Source organism: Callithrix jacchus, chromosome 4 (genome assembly GCF_049354715.1).
Source record: "Callithrix jacchus isolate 240 chromosome 4, calJac240_pri, whole genome shotgun sequence".
NCBI classification, from domain to species: Eukaryota; Metazoa; Chordata; class Mammalia; order Primates; family Cebidae; genus Callithrix; species Callithrix jacchus.
The window spans coordinates 117,424,200-117,444,798 of record NC_133505.1 but is presented as its reverse complement, the minus strand read 5'-3'; the positions used below and the strand labels follow the sequence as shown (position 1 = coordinate 117,444,798).

Below are 20,599 nucleotides of genomic sequence, written 5' to 3'. Positions count from 1 at the left end.
ACTATCTAATTTTATAACATTTTCATTACCCCCACAAAGCAGTTACTCCCCACTCCCTCCTTCCAGCCCCTATAACCACAAATCTACCTTTTTTCTCTATGGAAAGAGACAGAGATGACTATTCTGGACACTTCATATAGATGAAATTATTCATTTGTATGTGGCCTTTTGTGACTATCTCAACTCTTACCCCCTCCCCCATTCTATTCCACCCGTCACAGTTACCAGATTGATTTCCCCACCCCGCCCCCCAGAGATGGAGTCTTGCTCTGTCACCCAGGCTGGAGTGCAGTGGCACAATCTCGGCTCACGGTAACCTCTGCCTCAACCGACTGAGTAGCTGGGATTACAGGAATGTGCCACCACACCTGGATAATTTTTGTATTTTTAGTAGAGATGGGGTTTTGCCATGTCTAATCTCAAACTCCTGGCCTCAGGTGCTCTGACCACCTTGGCCTCCCAAAGTGCTGGGATTACAGGCATGAGCCACCACACATGGCTGAGACTGATCTTTATAAAACACAGCTCAGGCTTACACCTGTAATCCCTGCACTTTGGGAAGCCAAAATGAGTGGACTGTTTTAGTCCAAGAGTTTGAGACCAGCCTGGGCCAGACAGTGAAACCCTGTTACTACAAAACATAGAAAAGTTAGCCAGGTGTGGTGGCTTGCACCTGTAGTCACAGTTACTCAGGAGTTTGAGGTGGGAGGATTGCTTGAGCCCAGGAGGTCGAGGCTGCAGTGAGCCATAATGGCACCACTGTACTCCAGCCTGGGTAACAGAGTTATACCTTGTCTCAAAAAACAAAAAACACCAACCCCCTGCTTCCCCAACTTATGTCACTCTCTGGCTTAAAATCCTTTAATAGCTCCTGGAAGATTTCAGGATAGAGTTCATGTACATAATGGCCCTTCCCAAGCTGCTTCCTGTCTATCACCCCAACCAATCCAACCACTATTCTTCCTTTATTCCATTCAAACATTCTGTTTCCCAGATATATCCTCCCATGTCACACCTCCACAGCTTTCCCATGTGTTTGTCTCTGCTCAGTGCATGCTTCTCTGTCTTCCTTTTCCACATACTTGGCCCTCACCTCTTTAACTCTGCTCAGACCCTCACTGGTGACTCAGATGCATGGTGCCTGGTGTTGCCATAGCACCCATCTAGCAAACCCATTATTCCACTGTTTTATCTTCTCCCATGAGACCATTAGCTACTAGCTGAGGGCACAGACCATGTTTCACTTAACTCTTCAGCATTTAACAGTGTGTTGCATGAAGGAGTCACTTCAATACCTGTTCTGTTGAGTGTCAGTAATGATCTTGGAATCAGCATTTGTTTATACTCACTGTTTGGTAGAAAGTCCCGCCATCTTTCCCCCAGGTTTCTTGCCCCCACCCTCCCCCCAGGCTTCCTGCTGCCCTGAGAAAAGCCCGCCAAGCCTGCTCTGTTCTGCCCAGCAACAACAAGCAGCCAATCATCGCAGCAGGAAAGCCCGCCAAGCCTCGGCCTATCCTGAACCGACATGTAACCCTCTGAGCCACCTCAGCAGTCTGCCCAGAGACGGACAGCCTATCCTAAGCTCCTACGACACTCCGCCAGCCCTGTGTCCATGCCCCATCCACCCCCCCTATAAAACCCTCCTACCCCAGCTGCGCAGTCACAGCCAGCCCCGATCTCCTTCCTTTTCTGGCCTGCCCGCTGGTCCCAATAAACCTGAACTCGGCTTCCAACTCTCGAGCTGTTATTTGGGGTCAGGTACCGGGCAGGGGTCTATAAGGGGGTCGCACATATGGTGCCGAAACCCGGGATGGAGGGTCGCTAGCCCCCCTAGCGACCCCCTCCCTCCAGCGACCTCCCCAGCCCTCCTCCAATTCGGCCTCAGCACTCCGGACCAGGTAAGTCCTGTTTCTTACCTTCTCCTTCCGTGGTGCGTGTGGCAAAGGCCCTTCCTCTCAGTCCCAATCCACGGATCCCTCGCCAAGCGCCGGCCGGCCCGAGCAGGATCCCCCAACCAGGCTCCAGGAGCCTTGGGTCGGCAGACAAGGGACGCCTTCTCTGACCCACCCAATCCAAAACCATTAAATAGGAATGATCAGACGGGACACCTTCTCTGGTCTTTCCTATCCACCTTCCTCTGGGGAGGCTGGTGGGTTGGAGGGACGCCTCCCCCCACACTACCCCAGCCCACTCGGATACTGTTCCGAGCTCGGATACTGTTCCGAGACCGCCCTCGGCTGGCAGGAACCCTTTGCTGCACGCATCATGGGGAACGTGGAGTCCAAAATTCCTAAAAACGCCCCCCTAGGTTGTTTACTTCTCGACTTTACCCGCTTGGGCTACTCCCAAAACCCTTAGGCGGAAAAAGCTTGTCTTCCTCTCCCAGGTGGCCTGGCCCCAGTATCAGCTCGATAACAGGTCGCATTGGCCTCCCACCGGCACTTTCGATTTCAATGTGCTCCACGACCTAGATAACTTCTGCCGCCGAACTGGCAAAGATAAGGAAGTGCCTTATGTTCAGGCTTTTTGGGACCTGTGTTCCCATCCTGACCTCTGCTCTTCTTGCTCTACTCACCAAGTTCTTTTAGCCCGAACTCCCCCACCGCAGACTCCTACCTCCCCAACCAAGCCACCTCCCTATACTCTACAGGAAGAGATGCCTGACCACATGTCTTCCCCCCTTTGTTCCCACTCCGGAAGTCCACTACCTCTCTCCCTCCCTACTCCTCACCGGAGGATCTGCCTGAACATCTATCCTCTCCTGCCAATCTCAGCAATCAGTTGCCATCAACGGCACGCTCTTCCTCTGCTCCCTCTGCACCTCCTACCTTGGAGGCCATGCCTCGCTCTTCCTCTACTCCCTCCGAGCCCCCTCCCTCAGAGGCTGCACTTCCTCTTGCCTCTCCGGTGGCGGCCCACACCCGCTCTCACCAGCCAGCTATCCTGGCCCCACTGCGAGAAGTAGCAGGCGCAGAAGGTTTAATCAGGGTCCATGTTCCTTTCTCACTTCAAGACCTGTCCCAAATTGAGAGACGTTTAGGATCCTTCTCAGCCGACCCATCCACCTATATTAAGGAATTCCAATACCTCACTTAAGCATAAGAAGCCCTAGTCCGGTATACTCGACTAGATCCAGCCTCCCAAAACGGGGCCACTGTATTAGCCTCCCATTTTATCTCCCAATCAGCACCCGACATAAGAAAGAAACTAAAGAAAGCAGAAGAGGGGCCAGAGACTCCCATCCAAGACCTGGTAAAAAATGGCCTTTAAAGTATTCAATGCCAGGGAAGATGCGGCTGAGGCTGCCCGCCAAACTCGCATGAAGCAGAAGGCTGCCCTCCAGACCCAAGCCCTAGTGGTGGCTCTAAGGCCGGCAGGGAACCAGAAGCCCAAGGCCGAAACCCATGCCCCTCCGGGAGCATGTTTCAAATGTGGAAAGGAAGGACACTGGTCCCGAGCCTGTCCACAACCACGGCCACCAACTAAGCCTTGCCCTATCTGTCAGCTCCCGGGACACTAGAAGTCAGACTGCCCCAGCTTCCCCAGGGTGCCGGTTCCTCAAAACAGACACACTGGCGTTACGCAGCCGGCAGTCACCCTCAGTAGGGAGAAGCCTGCTTGCCAGGAGCCGACCTCCAAGGGAGCTCCGTTCCCCAGTCTACTAGGGCTGCTAGACGACTAGCGGGGCCCTGGCTTTCCGACTCCGGTTACCCTCGCCGAGCCTAGGGTCACAAGACATGGGGGCTACCTACTCCGCACTTCCTTCTTATTCTGGCCGTCTCACCCCTTCCCAGGTCTCGGTCATGGGAATCGACGGGACCCCGAGTATCCCCTACCAAACCCCACCACTCATGTGCTCATATAACTCTACTCCATTTACCCACTCTTTTTAGTAATCCCCACCTGCCCAGTTCCCCTTCTGGGGCGAGACATCCTTTCAAAGCTGAAGGCCGTCATAACCTTCCCCACTGCCAGCCCATACAGCCTCTTTCTCCTAGCCCTCAATACTCTGCCTCAGAACTCCAGACCCTCCAGTCTACCCCCGGGGTACGGTTCAGGGATGACTTGGCCTTCAAGCATAACCTCCTCATCCTCCCCGAAAAGCAAAGGTACCAGATAATCCAAGACATCCATAATTCACTCCACATTGGGCCTAAAGCCTTATACCGGTTCCTCAACCCACTTTTTCACCCTCACCATCTCCTCAGTACCATACAGGAAGTCCAGTCCTCCTGTACTGTCTGCGCAAAAACTAATTCCCAGGGTTCCTGTCATCCTTGGCGCCAGCTTTATCAGCTACGTGGGTTCCTACCTGGCCAAGGCTGGCAAATTGATTTCACCCATATGCCAAAGCATAAACAGTACCGGTATCTGCTAACCATTGTTGACACTTTTTCAGGCTGGATTGAAGCTTACCCCATAGCCTCTGAGTCTGCCGGGACAGTAGCCACTCATCTCATTCAAGACATCATCCCACGCTTTGGACTCCTGGCTACCATACAGTCAGACAATGGCCCAGCCTTTATCTCCAAAGTCATAATGCCGTTTCTACCTCTCTAGGAATTCAGTGGAAGCTACATGCCGCCTACCATCCTCAGTTCTCTGGTAAGGTGGAACGGGCCAATGGCCTAATAAAGGAGCATCTGACCAAGCTCTTGCTTGAGCTCCGCCAATCCTGGGTAACCTTGCTTCCTATCGCCCTCACCAGGTTGAGAGCAAGCCCCCGGGGCCCATCACAGCTTAGCCCATTTGAGCTGCTGTACGGTTGCCCCTTCCTACTTTCAACTCCCCCACCACCAGAGACCACTCCTCTAGACAGCTACCTCCCCTACTTTACTCTCCTTCGCAGCCTTCTCCGAGAACACGCCAATGCTTCTCTTCCCCAACCCACCCAGCCATCTGAAAATACACAGAAAGTCTCCCCCGGGGACTCAGTTCTTATCAGGTCCCTCTCCCCAAAGCCCCTCGCCCCCAAGTGGGAAGGACCATACACAGTCCTCCTTACCACTCCATCAGCTATAAGAGTTGCTGAAATCCCATGTTGGGTCCACCTGTCTTGGGTAAAAAAGGCCCCTCATGGACCCTCCTTATGCTGGAAGGCTGTTCCTACTGGCCCTTTATCTGTCAAACTTACCAGGGCCTAGCAGCCACACCCCCTACAGATGGAGATTCTTCCTAACTGAAAACTATACCAAAACCACCTTCATCTGTAATACCCCCCCATACAGCCACAACCATCTTCTTGCAACTTCCGACTGCCCCGCAGCCGGATGCCAAAGGGCCATATATCTGAACTTCACCAAATTCCATAACATCCATACTGATATACCTCTCATGTGCTTCAACTATGACCAACCATCAGGAGCATGCAATAATACTCCTTGGCGCTCCTGCATGGGATGTACTTGGATGAACTGTCAACTACATATAGCCGTCAAGTCCACAGTACCTGCCCGATCTCAGCTCAAAATCATCCCAGACATAGATGGAGAAGGAAACACCATTATCGGTTCTACACGGTATTCCATTCTCATCCCTGACCCCTGGGACAACCGGTGGAAAAGCCCCCAGAAAGCTGCCGTGTATGACCACATAGATACCCAATATCCCTCTTCCCACCTGTACATCTGGCGGGCATACGTACGTACAGTCCACCAAGTCCACTCTGATATTAGCCTACAAGAAAAATCTCTGAATGACCAATTACAACCACATTCGTCTCTGTTTTCCTGGTTAACTTTTCTCCAAGAAGGAATCAAGTTAGCTAACCTCTCAGGACTAACTGACCTAACCTCATGCCTCATGTGTGCCTTCTTAGGACAGACTCCCTTCATTGCAGTCACTTACCCCATCCCTCTCAACCTTTCAGCCTCAACTTCTTCCTTCTCCCCCGTCAGGGAAGTCGATCTCTACACTCCACCTGATTTTGAACAGCTACCTGTGTGCTATTCCCTAGGCCGAAACTTCCCTAGCTGTAACAGAACTATACGGGTAACCACTAATATAACAGCCCCACGAGGAACGTTTTTTGGTGTAACAGGACCTTAACAAAAACTCTCTACATTGGCCTTTCCTCATCTCTTTTATGCCTCCCAGTAACCCTAGTCCCTCGACTCACTATATGTTCTTCAGCTGAATTCCAGATGCTGCAAGCTCCCCATCGCCGCACCCGACGAGCTGCCTTCCTACCCATTGCCATTGGAGTCTCCCCTGCTGGTTCAGCACTTGCAGCAGGATTAGGAGGAGGGGCACTAGTCCACTCTCACCTGGCCATAGCCCGACTGACCTCACAACTCCAAGCAGCTATTGATGACTCTACTGAGTCTGTAGCATCACTCCAATGACAGATCACCTCAGTTGCCCAAGTTGCCTTGCAGAACCGAAGAGCCCTAGACCTGCTCACTGCTGAACGAGGAGGGACCTGTATCTTCCTACAAGAAGAATGCTGTTACTACATCAATGAATCCAGCCTAGTAGAAACCCGAATCGAGAGCCTCCAGAAACTCAAAACTAGCCTGCAGAGTCAGAAGTTCTCGGCTGAAGCCACAGCGTGGTGGTCTTCCTCTATGTATACCCTCTTGTCCCCATTGCTTGGGCCCCTAGTAGCCATTTGCCTAATCTTACTTATTGCTCCTTGCTTTCTACAGTTCATACAGCGGCGCTTTCAAGAACTGACTCGAGTCACCATCCACCAGATGCTGCTCCAACCCCACCCTGAACGAGTGCAAGAAACAGACCTCTCCCTGAACATCCAGGCTCCTTAAGAAAAGAGACCTCTTCAGAACCCCCCGTCGACCCTTGTCAGCAGGAAGTAGCCAGATCGATTCCGCCGCGCTTTTTCCTTTTTAAGGAGTTGGGAATGTTTGGTAGAAAGTCCCGCCATCTTTCCCCCAGGTTTCTTGCCCCCACCCTCCCCCCAGGCTTCCTGCTGCCCTGAGAAAAGCCCGCCAAGCCTGCTCTGTTCTGCCCAGCAACAACAAGCAGCCAATCATCGCAGCAGGAAAGCCCGCCAAGCCTCGGCCTATCCTGAACCGACACGTAACCCTCTGAGCCACCTCAGCAGTCTGCCCAGAGACGGACAGCCTATCCTAAGCTCCTACAACACTCTGCCAGCCCTGTGTCCACGCCCCGTCCACCCCCCCTATAAAACCCTCCTACCCCAGCTGCGCAGTCGCAGCCAGCCCCGATCTCCTTCCTTTCCTGGCCTGCCCGCTGGTCCCAATAAACCTGAACTTGGCTTCCAACTCTCGAGCTGTTATTTGGGGTCGGGTACCGGGCAGGGGTCTACAAGGGGGTCGCACACTCACCCCAAAACCCCAGGAGGCAATTTGCCTTAAAGAAGATCAAAAGTCACACACATGACCAAATTTCGTAAGACACCCATAGGGCACAGGATCTGCACATGACATGAGAACTACACCAAAAACATTCCTCTTAGAAAAAGCAATGGACGAAAACCATTCTGGTTTGGTGGAGTTCCACGACAAAACAAAGAAATTGTTGTTTCATTGCCAATTTCTCATGTTTAAAACACAGACTCATAACTGATTTTGTCCTTGAAAAACTGCCTATAGGAGTTACGTGGTAGAAAATATTTCTCATTTTTATACAAGAATTTAAGCATGTAAGCACATTTAATAAGCCATCGGCTGATGAGAATAATTTTTTGTAGGGAAAAAAAGGTGTAAAAAAGTACCTGTAGATAAACCTTCTTCACACCGGGCACATAATCTGCAATCCGGCCAAAGAGCAGTCGTCCAACTCCTGAAGTGATGCCAATGCACGTAAGAACAATCTCTTTATTTTTTTTATCTTGAAATCTTTCATTTACATGTTTCATCTGTAGGCCAAAGAGAAAGAAACCACACTGAGTATAGTAGAAAAATGTGAAAAGTTTGAGGCTTTGCATCAGATGCATTTGCTTCTCTGCAATGTTATGGGCTCACAACTTTTTCCAAATTTGAATGTTTATAAAATTTGTCTTATGATAACTTTTCATGAAAACATATGAAAAAAAATGAACATGTTTTAGCTTTCATCTTAAAAAAGCATTTTTATGGCTGGGTGCAGTGGCTCATGCCTGTAATCCCAGTACTTAGGGAGGCCAAGGTGGGCGGATCACAAGGTCAGGAGTTCGAGACCAGCCTGGCCAATATGGCGAAATCAAATCTCTACAAAAATACAAAAATTAGTCAGGCATGGTGGCACATGCCTGTAATCCCAGCTACTCTGGAGGTGGAGATAGGAGAATCCCTTGAACCCAGGAGGCAAAAGTTGCAGTGAGCTGAGATTGTGCAACTGCACTCCAGCCTGGGCAACAGTGCAAGACTCCATCTCAAAAAAGAAAAAAAGCATTTTTATAAGTTATTTTCAACAAAGGGTTAGAAGCATGCAATTATAAGCTAACACTGAGCCATTAGCTAACAGAAGAGAACAGACATTTGGACATAATTGTTCTCTCAAGGTCACCCAAGGACTTATCTCCTCCCTAAGAGACAGTTCAAGGGTCAATTCTGGAGTTTCATTTCTTCTAGGAGGACCTGAACCAAAACTGACACCCCTGAAATAAGTTATAACAGAGCTTCCAGAATGAAAGCATAAGGTTCTCTACCTGTAAAGTTGCCTATTTGTGTAGCATTAGAACAGATAAAGATGCAGGGGCAGCTTAACATAGCAGTTAAACGATAAACCTCTGGAGAGGCAGACTGCTTGCATACAAATCCTGGTTCCATCCTTATCAGCCTTGTGACTTTGGGTAAGTTCTTAACCTCTAGGATTTTAGTTTCTTTGTCTATAAAATGGAAATTGCAGTAGTACCTACTTCAGAAATTGGTTGTGAGGATTAAATAGAATGTCTGTGTAAAGAGCTTAGAACAGTGTTTGGCAAACAGTTAATAACAATCAGATATTAATTTTAGCCTTTTTTTTTTTAAAGGACATTTCTCCATTTACAGTGTATTCAAAACAGAGACTACAGTGACTTACGGGCCATGTAAGCATATTTTCTTTGACCTTTCCTTATGCCCGACACTCACTGTCCCCACACGACACATTGGTTTCAGTTCTGGAAGTCTGCAAGCAAATTTCTCACCAAATACAGCTGCCCATATAGTGCCTTATTTGGCAGTGAATAGCTTTCCTAGATGCTATCACTATAAAACACTTCCCATTTTGCATTGTAAGAGCTCATTTATGTATCCCAACACCATCTCCTTTCTCTCTTCTCTTTCAGAACTAGTAACTGTTCTCCCTAATTTCTGTATTTTCATACTGGTCCAGAATAATCCTCCTAAATATGCCTTTAATCTCATCAAAGGTGGCCCACTGCCTACATTTGCACTCCTTAGTTTGGTATTTAAAGCCCTCGGTAACCTGTTGCTAATCTACCTTTGTACCTTTGTTACCTACTGGTCTTTGACTCAGAAGTAGAAAATTCATCTGACTTACAAGCCTGGCCAAACAAACAAACAAACAAACAACAACAAGTACGAAACAGTAGAAAATTCAAATGTCTAAGGGCCCAACAAAATAACATAAAAAAGTAAAACGGGTTCCTTGGAGAGAAAAGACATATACTTCAGTCGATTGTTATCATATAGGACTACCAGTGTTGCCAAATCTACCCCTAGGACCCCTTTTATTTAAAAGTCAGAAGTCTGGATTTTGTGTGGAAATGTTGGCATCTAATTTAAATTCAGGACACTGTGTGATCCAGCCCTGCAAAAGCCAAACAAAACACGTCTGCAAACTGCATTAGGCCTGCTTTGCTCTCAGCCCTAATCCCATCTGACCCAGTAGGACAGGTTTATTCACAGTGTCACTTAACATGCCAAGATGTTCTTACCCATCTACATTTCTGCTGCCTCTTCTACCCTCTTTAACTTTCTAACTTCTTGTTATTGCCAACAGTTTTCATTTGGCACCTTAGGTATTGCCTGTTCCTACCCAGCCCTGTTAGTGTCTCTACACATTCTCTTAAGTAGACACTTCATGTAAAATTAGACATCCAAAGTCAACATGCCCCATGCTGAACTCAATTCCCACTCACAAATTGCCTGCCCCCTGTTTCAGTTAATACACATCCATAGTGGCAACTGACAGCTACCCTAGATTATACCCTTTCCCTCCTCAAATCCAAGAGTCACTGCTGAATCTTAATGATTTACCTTCTGAATCTCTCAGACTTGCTTCCTTTGGCCCACATTCCTCATGGCATTTTAGGTCCATTCTTACCACTCCCCACCAGGACCACTACAGCAGCCTTCTAACGGCAGTGCTTCTTGCTTGGGCCCTCACTTCTGAATCTCTCCCCTCTAACCTACGCTCCCTGAGAACACCAGTTTACGTTCAAAATGAACCTGTCTCAAACAAAAATAAGAGACATTCCTTAGTATTCATAAAAGGCTGAATCTACCAGGCATTTTTAAAAATGAAACTAAGAACCCCTGTCTGTCAAATGGTTATTATTCTTTATTAGTGGTTTATTCCCCACCCCGCCTTCTACTTTGTAATCCTTAAAAGGAGTAATAAGGTGAAATGTTTGAGGTATTTTGAAAGAAGATAAATTGGGTAAACCAAAATTATGCTTAAGAGGGAACTTGTTCTTCAACTAGAAGGGGCATTATTATTTAATTTATTTTTAAAATTTATTTGAGATGGGAATTTCACTCTGTCACCCAGGCTGGAGTGCAGTGGCATGCTCTTGGCTCACTGCAACCTCCACCTCCCTGGTTCAAGTGATTCTCCTGACTCAGCCACCCGAGTAACTGGGATTACAGGTGTGTGCCACCATACCTGGCTAATTTTTATATTTTTAGTAGAGATGATGTTTCACCATGTTGGCCAGGCTGGTCTCAAACTCCTGACCTCAAGTGATCTGACTGCCTCAACCTCCCAAAATACTGGGATTATAGGCATGAGCCATCACACCCAGCCCAGAAGTGATATTATTTAACCGAATTTTGTTACTGTCATGATTATTTAAATAAAGCAAGAACTTCAGCTTCTACTACTCCCTCCCTGTTCCCACCAAAATCTGCAAACTAAAAAAGTTTATATGGTCAGTACGTGAGGGAATAGAGATGTTGGATCTCTAGATCCTTCTCACTGAGGCAGCAGTACCCAAGAGGTCTGGTATGTTCTACTTGTAGCCTGGACCATCCATGACTGCTGCTAACTGTTTTACAATTTCTGCCTATCTGTCATCCTCTGGGGACTGGCATGTACTTTAGTTCAGCAGAAAGTGAATACAGGACAAAGTGGATATTTCTAATAAACAGTTGTAGAGATATGAAAATGTTGAAGAGGTGTTTTCATACTTAACCTAATTTATTTTTTAAACCAAAGCTTATACTAGAGGCCACTGTCTACACAGGGGATATATTAAGGTGTAGTTAACTTTAAAGATAAGTTAGACTTTATCTAAATGTATTAAGTGTCAGGAATTCATATTTTATTTATGTTCTTAAACATCTGTTTAATTCTGGGCTGCATACTTCCAGGGGATTAACAAAACCTTGCTAACTGACGTCTTCAGCACTGCCTGTGCCTGAAACATTTTTGCTTTTAGAGACAAGAGTTTCACTCTTGCCCAGGCTGGAGTGCACTGGCATGATCACAGCTCACTGCAGCCTCCTGGGCTTAAGCAATCCTCCTACCTCAGCCTCCCAAGTAGCTGGGACCACAGGTACATGCCACCACACCCAGCTAATTTTCAAATCACTTCTGTAGAGATGTGGTCTCGTTAGGTTGCCCAGGCTAGTCTCAAACTCCTAGGCTCAAGCAATCCTCTGGGCTTGACCTCCCAAAGCGCTGGAATTACAGGCATGAGCCTCCATACCTGGCCCTGGATAACTGTTTCTGACTAGCCAAATGAAGGCAGGTTCCTCTCCCCTCACTAGAGCCCACAGGCAGATCCTGTTTTTTGAGAGGTCTCAGGCCGTAGCCTAAGAAAGTGATCATCTAACTGGAACTCAGCCCTGGCCGCTCTCCTCTCCACCTCTCTCTTACAGGGGAGCCACAGTGCAAGATATTTGGAGATATCAGATCGTGTTCTGATGAAGAAGCTAAAGCAGAGTCCTCTAACTCTGAGATATCAACCACAGAGGAAGTTATATGGGTGGCCACAGTACAAAAGCAGCTCCAATAAAGCTGACACACATGCATGAGACACTCAAGCTTCTCATCACCAAATGGTTTCATGATAGAAGAATGTCCAACAGAAGGGAACCCCAAATCACGTTATTTACAGAAACCTCTGAAACCCAGTGGTGGTACACACCTGCAAAGCAAGGATGCCAATGCTGTTGATGGAAAAGGTCCAATCATTACCTACTATACTGTTTTCTAAGATTGTGTACTTTGGCCATGCCTTGATGGTCATTATCTTCCTCCTTTTAAGGGGGTGAATACTTTTTGTTTAATGTCTTTTATGTAAGGTTTATGGATGTTATTAAATAATATGATAAAATACTGGTGCACACAAGTTAGACTATATTTTTTTTGGGAACCATAGTTTAAAAAGAAGGGGGATTACTAGAGACTCTTCAAACAAAAGTAACTTTATTTCTGACAGAGGACTTGGAGTGACAGCTGACTGACAACTACAAAGTGCTAACAAAGGCCCTATTACAGAGGCCAGGAAAGCAGGGCAAAAATAGGCCCAGGGGAGCAGTGCAGACTGTGGGACTAAAATAACTACAACTGTCTTCTAGGCAGAACCGAGCAAAACAACCCCTCCACCCCACCCAGTACTTATCATCCACTGCTGTAGCAGTTAACTATGCTCTTTGGGAGATAAGATTTCAATAACCCAGTCATCACCTGTACTCCTTTGTAATGATTTTGATTCTCTCATCTCTGTCCTTCCTCATAAGATACATATCATCAAACTGAAAGGGGTGGACAATAGGTAGGCCTGTACGCTTATTTTATCTCTAGGAGAATAAACTCTTTGAGGGAGGGAGGGGACCTAAATGTTTTACATTTACATGGTACATCAAAATATGGGATAATAAATGCTACATAATATTTACAGTGATGATGGAACTCAAACTGATTCGACTTCCTACTTTCCAATACGAACACTAAGTTCAGAGTATGTTTACTCACTGCTTTTAATACCAGAGATGGGCAATTTTAGCTTGTTGCTTCTCATTAACATGCATTTTGGAGTAATTTTAAGAAAATATCCATCTGTCATTTGAAAAGCTATTCCATAACTCTGGAAGACCGTTCTGCCTAAATACACTTTTTTGAAAGGTAAACTCAAAAAACCTGGCCCCTTTAAAAAATAGATGTATATCTGAAAGGGAGTAGAGAGCCTGCAAGAGTGGGTTAATGGATAATCTGAGTTCGTTGCAAATCAAAACTTAACACTACCCTTTGACTTAAAAGTAGGATGAACAGAAGTCTTCTGAATGAAATGAGACAGTTTATTTTGTTTTCTTTCTTTCCTTTTTAAAAGATTGTGTTTCCCCGAGCTCTGTTTTTGCTAGAGGAAGTAAATTAAAACAAGTGGGGCCCTCCCTTAGGAAGTTTTGCATGAGCTCTGCACACCAGCAAGCCGAGCCAGGTGATTAAAGGTGGAAGAAAACTAACTCCATAGATCTGCGTACATAAAATTAATCCCTTTACACCAGAAAACACTGATATAAAAGTTTATGGTCATTGATAGATATTCATTGATTAGACCAGTGTCAAAATGTCATTTTATCTTGTTTAATCTGATCAACAGTGCCTTGAGACTAAGGTATCTCTGATGTGCTTGAAAGGAAAAATTTCTTTGCTTGCCAACATTTTTAGGACTGAATCTTTTGGTAGCCCATTGTCTATTTTTTAATGATGTTTCTGTTGTGGCTAAACTGTGGTACAGGTACCTACAGCCTCCTCAGCAGCTGACCAGGTGGAGTGCAGACCTTTGGCCTAACAGGACTGTAGGAGGCATGGATGGTTGGTTCTGTTTGTTTTTTTTTTAAACAGCTGATCTCTCCATTTCATTAAGAGAGGTTTCCATGGTGTAGATAATCACGCATGGCACTGTTAAGCATGAAAAACAACTAGGAAAAAAGAAGTTTCTGGAGTGCAGATTATTTATTAGCTACCAAAGGACAGAAAGAGTTCAGAAGGAAGAGATGGCTGATTGTTTAAATAGTTCATCTATGACACAGCATCATTTAGACAAAATCAAGATTTAGTAAAATGTCCTAGAGGAATTACCAACCAAAACCAGCTTGGATTTAGATGCCAGTTTAAATAACCCTGCATTTTAGAAGTTTAAAGTAGACTTCATCTTAAAATAGAAATAAATCACTAGGATTTTTAGGTAACTTGAAATTATTTAGTGACTCTAAATTCTGGGCCAGATATTTCACAAGTTATCAAAAATTGTTCTGTTCCTTCCCCAACAATGAAAGATTTAATCTTTTTTTTTTTTTTTTTTTGAGATGGAGTTTAACTCTTGTCCCCCAGACTGGAATGCAATGGCATGATCTCAGCTCACTGCAACCTCCTCCTCCTGGGTTCAAGCGATTCTCCTGTGTCAGCCTCCCAAGTAGCTGGGATTACAGATGGGCACCACTATGCCCAACTAATTTTGTACTTTTAGTACGGACAGGGTTTCACTATGTTGTCCAGGTTGGTCTCAAACTCCTGACCTCAGGTGATCTGCCCACCTTGACCTCCCAAATTGCTGGGACTCCTAGTGTGAGCCACTGTCCCCAACCTAAATTCAAATTTGATTCTGAAGTTTCTTTTTTGAAGTTTCATTCTTGACACACCAGACTTACCACTCTCTCAGATCCTTGGTTCCTGGCAAGTTTGAATGAACACAACAGACTGTGTCTATGCTGGTCATCAAGATGGCTCCTGAGGGCTCAACCATAGTTGGCAGCCTACCTGCATAACTGACTGACTCCAGTACCTTAATAGAGCACTTTGAAGATATAAAAGTGGCTGCAAAGGCTCTGTAGATGTGGACTCCCCTTTATGATTCATGCTCTTTTGAGGCATCATGTACTTCCATGTTTTATATTTATTAAAAAACAAGTAAAGGGGATATGCTCTTTAAACTTATTCCTGGATTGATGTGGTGATTAAGTCACCTATTGGCTAAATGTGCATGCTGAACAGACAGGTGTGGGTTATGGAGTCTCTATAATGAATAGTGGAATTACAGTCACATGCTACATAATAACATTTCTGGTCACAGATGAACCACATATACAACGGCAATTCTATAATATTAAAATCCTGTATTTTCACTGTACCTTTTCTATGTTTAGATACACAAATACCATGTGTTAACGGCCTGCAACATTCAGTACAGTAACATGCTGTACAGGTTTGTAGCCTAGGCGCAATAGGCTATACCTATGCCATATAGTCTAGGTATGCAGTGACTACATGATGTAGGTTTATCTAAGTACACTCTATGATATTTGCACAACAATGAAATCGCCTAAGGATGCATTTATCAGAACATATCCTCATTGTTAGGTGACACATGACTGTGCACGAATTTGGAAAAATAGTCCAAAGTGAACAAATGCACCCAACAAAAACCTAGTTTAAATGATATTAAAGAGGGGATCCAAGATGGCCGAGTAGGAGCAGCATTTCCAGATGGACTTTTATTACCCACAGATCAGGAGATTCCTGGGCGGAGGAGCGCCATGGGTCTCCAACACAGCTGTTTCAGCCGGCAGAGTGGGTCTCCACACAAAAAGAAATTCACACAGGTCCGAGCACCATTTCAGCTGGCAACGGGAGTGCCTGGGAGACAGAGTCGCCCGTTCAATTGACAAAAAGGGGACTGAAATAGGAAGCCAGGCCAGGAGATTCCCAGGTGAAAAAGCACCACAAGTCTCCAGTGCGGCTGTTTCAGCTGGCGCAGCGGGTCTCCACACAAAATCTCACACAAATCCAGACAACTTTTCAACAGGTGACTAGAATGCCTGGGAGACAGAATTGCCCGTTCAACTGAAAAACAGGGGACTGAAACAGGGCGCCAGGCCAGGAGATTCCCGGGTGGAAAAGCACCACAAGCCCCCAGTGCAATCTGGGTGCCATTTCAATTGGTGACTGGAATGCCTAGGAGACAGAGTCACCTGTTCAACTGAAAAAAACAGGGTCTGAGGCAGGGATCCAGGTGATCAGGAATGGTTGGTCCCACCTGCACAAAGACCAGCAATCTGAAATGCTCTGGATTGAGTTTCTTTTTTTTCTTTTTTAAATTGCATTTTAGATTTTGGGGTACATGTGCAGAACATGCAAGATAGTTGCATAGGTACACACATGGCAGTGTGTTTTGATGCCTTCCTCCCCTTCACCCACATTTGGCATTTCTCCCCAGGCTATCCCTCCCCAGCTCCCCCCACACTGCTGTCCCTCCCCTATTCCCCCAATAGACCTCAGTGTCTAGTACCCCCTTCCCTGTGTCCATGCGTTCTCATTTTACCTCACCCGCCTATGAGTGAGAATATGCAGTATTTCATTTTCTGTTCTTGCTGAGAATGATGTTTTCCAGATTCATCCATGTCCCTACAAAGGACACGAACTCATCATTTTTTATTGCTGCCACATTTTCCCAATCCAGTCTATCATCGATGGGCATTTGGGTTGGTTCCAGGTCTTTGCTATTGTAAACAGTGCTGCAATGAACATTCGTGTGCAGGTGTCCTTATAGTAGAATGATTTATAGTCCTTTAGATATATACCCAGTAATGGGATTGCTGGGTCAAATGGAATTTCTACTTCTAAGGCCTTGAGGAATCGCCACACTGTCTTCCACAATGGTTGAACTAATTTACACTCCCACCAACAGTGTAGAAGTGTTCCTATTTCTCCACATCCTCTCCAGCATCTGTTGTTTCCAGATTTGTTAATGATCACCATGCTAACTGGCATGAGATGGTATCTCAATGTGATTTTGATTTGCATCTCTCTAATGACCAGTGATGATGAGCATTTTTTCATATGTTTGTTGGCCTCATGTATGTCTTCTTTTGTAAAATGTCTGTTCATATCCTTTGCCCATTTTTGAATGGGCTTGTTTGTTCTTTTCCTGTAAATCTGTTTGAGTTCTTTGTAAATTCTGGATATCAGCCCTTTGTCAGATGGGTAAACTGAAAAAATTTTTTTCCCATTCTGTTGGTTGCCGATTCACTCTAGTGACTGTTTCTTTTGCCGTGCAGAAGCTGTGGAGTTTCATTAGGTCCCATTTGTCTATTTTGGCTTTTGTTACCAATGCTTTTGGTGTTTTGTTCATGAAGTCCTTGCCTACTCCTATGTCCTGAATAGTTTTGCCTAGATTTTCTTCTAGGGTTTTTATGGTGCCAGGTCTTATGTTTAAGTCTTTAATCCATCTGGAGTTAATTGTAGTGTAAGGTGTCAGGAAGGGGTCCAGTTTCTACTCTCTGCACATGGCTAGCCAGTTTTCCCAACACCATTTGTTAAACAGGGAATCCTTTCCCCATTGCTTGTTTTTGTCAGGTTTATCAAAGATTATACGGTTGTAGATATGTTGTGTTGCCTCCGATGCCTCTGTTTTGTTCCATTGGTCTGTATCTCTGTTTTGGTACCAGTACCATGCTGTTTTGATTACTGTAGCCTTGTAGTATAGTTTGAAGTCCAGTAGTGTGATGCCTCCCACTGTGTTCTTTTGCTTAGAATTGACTTGGCTATGCGGGCTCTCTTTTGGTTCCATATGAAGTTCATGGTGGTTTTTCCCAGTTCTGTGAAGAAAGTCAATGGTAGCTTGATGGGGATAGCATTAATTCTGTAAATTACTTTAGGCGGTATAGCCATTTTCACGATATTAATTCTTCCTAACCATGTACATGGAATGTTTCTCCATCTGTTTGTGTCCTCTCTTATTTCATTGAGCAGTGGTTTGTAGTTCTCCTTGAAGAGGTCCCTTACGTTCTTTGTAAGTTGTATTCCTAGGTATTTTATTCTTTTTGTAGCAATTATGAATGGCAGTTCGTTCTTGATTTGGCTTTCTTTAAGTCTGTTATTGGTGTATAGGAATGCTTGTGATTTTTGCACATTGATTTTATATCCTGAGACTTTGCTGAAGTTGCTTATCAGTTTCAGGAGTTTTTGGGCTGAGGTGATGGGGTCTTCTAGGTATACTATCATGTCGTCTGCAAATAGAGACAATTTGGCTTCCACCTTTCCTATTTGAATACCCTTTATTCCTTTTTCTTGCCTGATTGCTCTGGCTACAACTTCCAGTACTATATTGAATAGGAGTGGTGAGAGAGGGCATCCTTGTCTAGTGCTGGATTTCAAAGGGAATGCTTCCAGTTTTTGCCCATTCAGTATGATATTGGCTGTTGGTTTGTCATAAATAGCTTTTATTACTTGGAGATATGTTTCATCAATACCGAGTTTATTGAGGGTTTTTAGCATAAAGGGCTGTTGAGTTTTGTCAAATGCCTTCTCTGCATCAATTGAGGTAATCATGTGGTTTTTGTTTTTGGTTCTATTTATGTGGTGAATTACATTTATAGACTTGCATATGTTGAACCAGGCTTGCATCCCTGGGATGAATCCTACTTGATCATGATGGATAAGTTTTTTGATGTGCTGTTGCAATCGGTTTGCCAGTATTTTATTGAAGATTTTTGCATCTATGTTCATCATGGATATTGGCCTGAAGTTTTCTTTTCTTGTTGAGTCTCTGCCGGGTTTTGGTATCAGGATGATGTTGGTGTCATAAAATGATTTGGGAAGGATTCCCTCTTTTTGGATTATTTGAAATAGTTTCAGAAGGAATGGTACCAGCTCCTCTTTGTGTGTCTGGTTGAATTTGGCTGTGAACCCATCTGGACCTGGGCTTTTTTTGAGTAATAGGCTCTTAATGGCTGCCTCGACTTCAGACCTTGTTATTGGTCTATTCATAGTTTCGGCTTCCTCCTGGCTTAGGTTTGGGAGGACAGAGGTGTCCAGGAATTTATCCATTTCTTCCAGGTTTACTAGTTTATGTGCATAGAGTTGTTTGTAATATTCTCTGATGATGGTTTGAATTTCTGTGGGATCTGTGGTGATTTCCCCTTTATTGTTTTTTATTGCATCTATTTGGTTGTTCTCTCTTTTCTTTTTTACCAGTCTGGCTAGTGGTCTATTTTGTTGATCTTTTCAAAAAACCAGCTCTTGGATTTATTGATTTTTTGAAGGGTTTTTCATGTCTCTATCTCCTTCAGTTCCACTCTGATCTTAGTTATTTCTTGTCTTCTGCTAGCTTTTGAGTTTTTTTGATCTTGCTCCTCTTGCTCTTTCAATTTTGATGATAGGGTGTCAATTTTGGATCTCTCCACTCTTCTCATGTGGGCACTTATTGCTATATATTTTCCTCTAGAGACTGCTTTAAATGTGTCCCAGAGATTCTGGTATGTTGTGTCTTTGTTCTCCTTGGTTTCAAAGAACTTCTTTATTTCTGCCTTTATTTCATTGTTTATCCAATCAACATTCAAGAGCCATTGTTCAGTTTCCATGAAGCTGTGCAGGTCTGAGTTAGTTTCTGAATTCTGGGTTCTAACTTGATTGCACTATGGTCTGAGAGGCTGTTTGTTATGATTTCAGTTGTTTTGCATTTGCTGAGCAGTGCTTTACTTCCAATTATGTGGTCAATTTTAGAGGTGTGATGTGGTGCTGAGAAGAATGTATATTCTGTGGATTTGGGGTGGAGAGTTCTGTAAATGTCTATCAGGTTTGCTCGTTCCAGGTCTGAGTTCAAGCCCTGGATATCCTTGTTAATTTTCTGTCTGGTTGATCTGTCTAATATTGACAGTGGAGTGTGAAAGTCTCCCACTATTCTTGTGTGGAAGTCTAAGTCTCTTTGTAAGTCATTAAGAACTTGCCTTATATATCTGGGTTCTCCTGTATTGGGTCCATATATATTTAGGATCGTTAGCTCTTCTTGTTGTATCGATCCTTTTACCATTATGTAATGACCTTCTTTGTCTCTTTTGATCTTTGTTGCTTTAATGTCTATTTTATCAGAGACAAGAATTGCAACTCCCGCTTTTTTTTTGCTCTCCATTAGCTTGTTAAATCTTCCTCTATCCCTTTATTTTGAGCCTTTGTGTATCCTTGCATGTGAGATGGGTTTCCTGGATACAGCACACCGATCGGTTTTGGTTTTTTATCCAATTTGCCAGTCTGTGTCTTTTGATTGGTACATTTAGCCCATTTACATTTAGGGTTAATATTGTTATGTGTGAATTTGATACTGCCATTTTGAAGCTAGCTGGCTGTTTTGCCCGTTAGTTGATGCAGATTCTTCATTTTGTTGATGCTCTTTACCATTTGGTATGTTTTTGGAATGGCTGGTACTGGTTGTTCCTTTCTATGTGTAGTGCTTCTTTCAGGAGCTCTTGTAAAGCAGGCCTGGTGGTGACAAAATCTCTGAGTACTTGCTTGTTCACAAAGGATTTTATTTTTCCTTCACTTATGAAGCTCAGTTTGGCTGGATATAAAATTCTGGGTTGAAAGTTCTTTTCTTTAAGGATGTTGAATATTGGCCCCCACTCTCCTCTGGCTTGTAGAGTTTCTGCTGAGAGATCTGCTGTGAGTCTGATGGGCTTCCCTTTGTGGG

At 44.7% G+C, this 20,599-nt stretch overlaps 1 protein-coding gene across 1 annotated transcript in view; it reads right to left on the bottom strand.

The window, feature by feature from the left end:
- SLC16A10 (solute carrier family 16 member 10) overlaps positions 1-20,599 on the bottom strand; it is a 177,470-nt gene that overhangs the window by 18,111 nt on the left and 138,760 nt on the right. Inside the window, exon 4 of the mRNA XM_008994911.5 lies at positions 7,697-7,840. Within this exon, the coding sequence (XP_008993159.3) occupies positions 7,697-7,840 (144 nt within the window). The remainder of the gene's footprint in view (positions 1-7,696; positions 7,841-20,599) is intronic.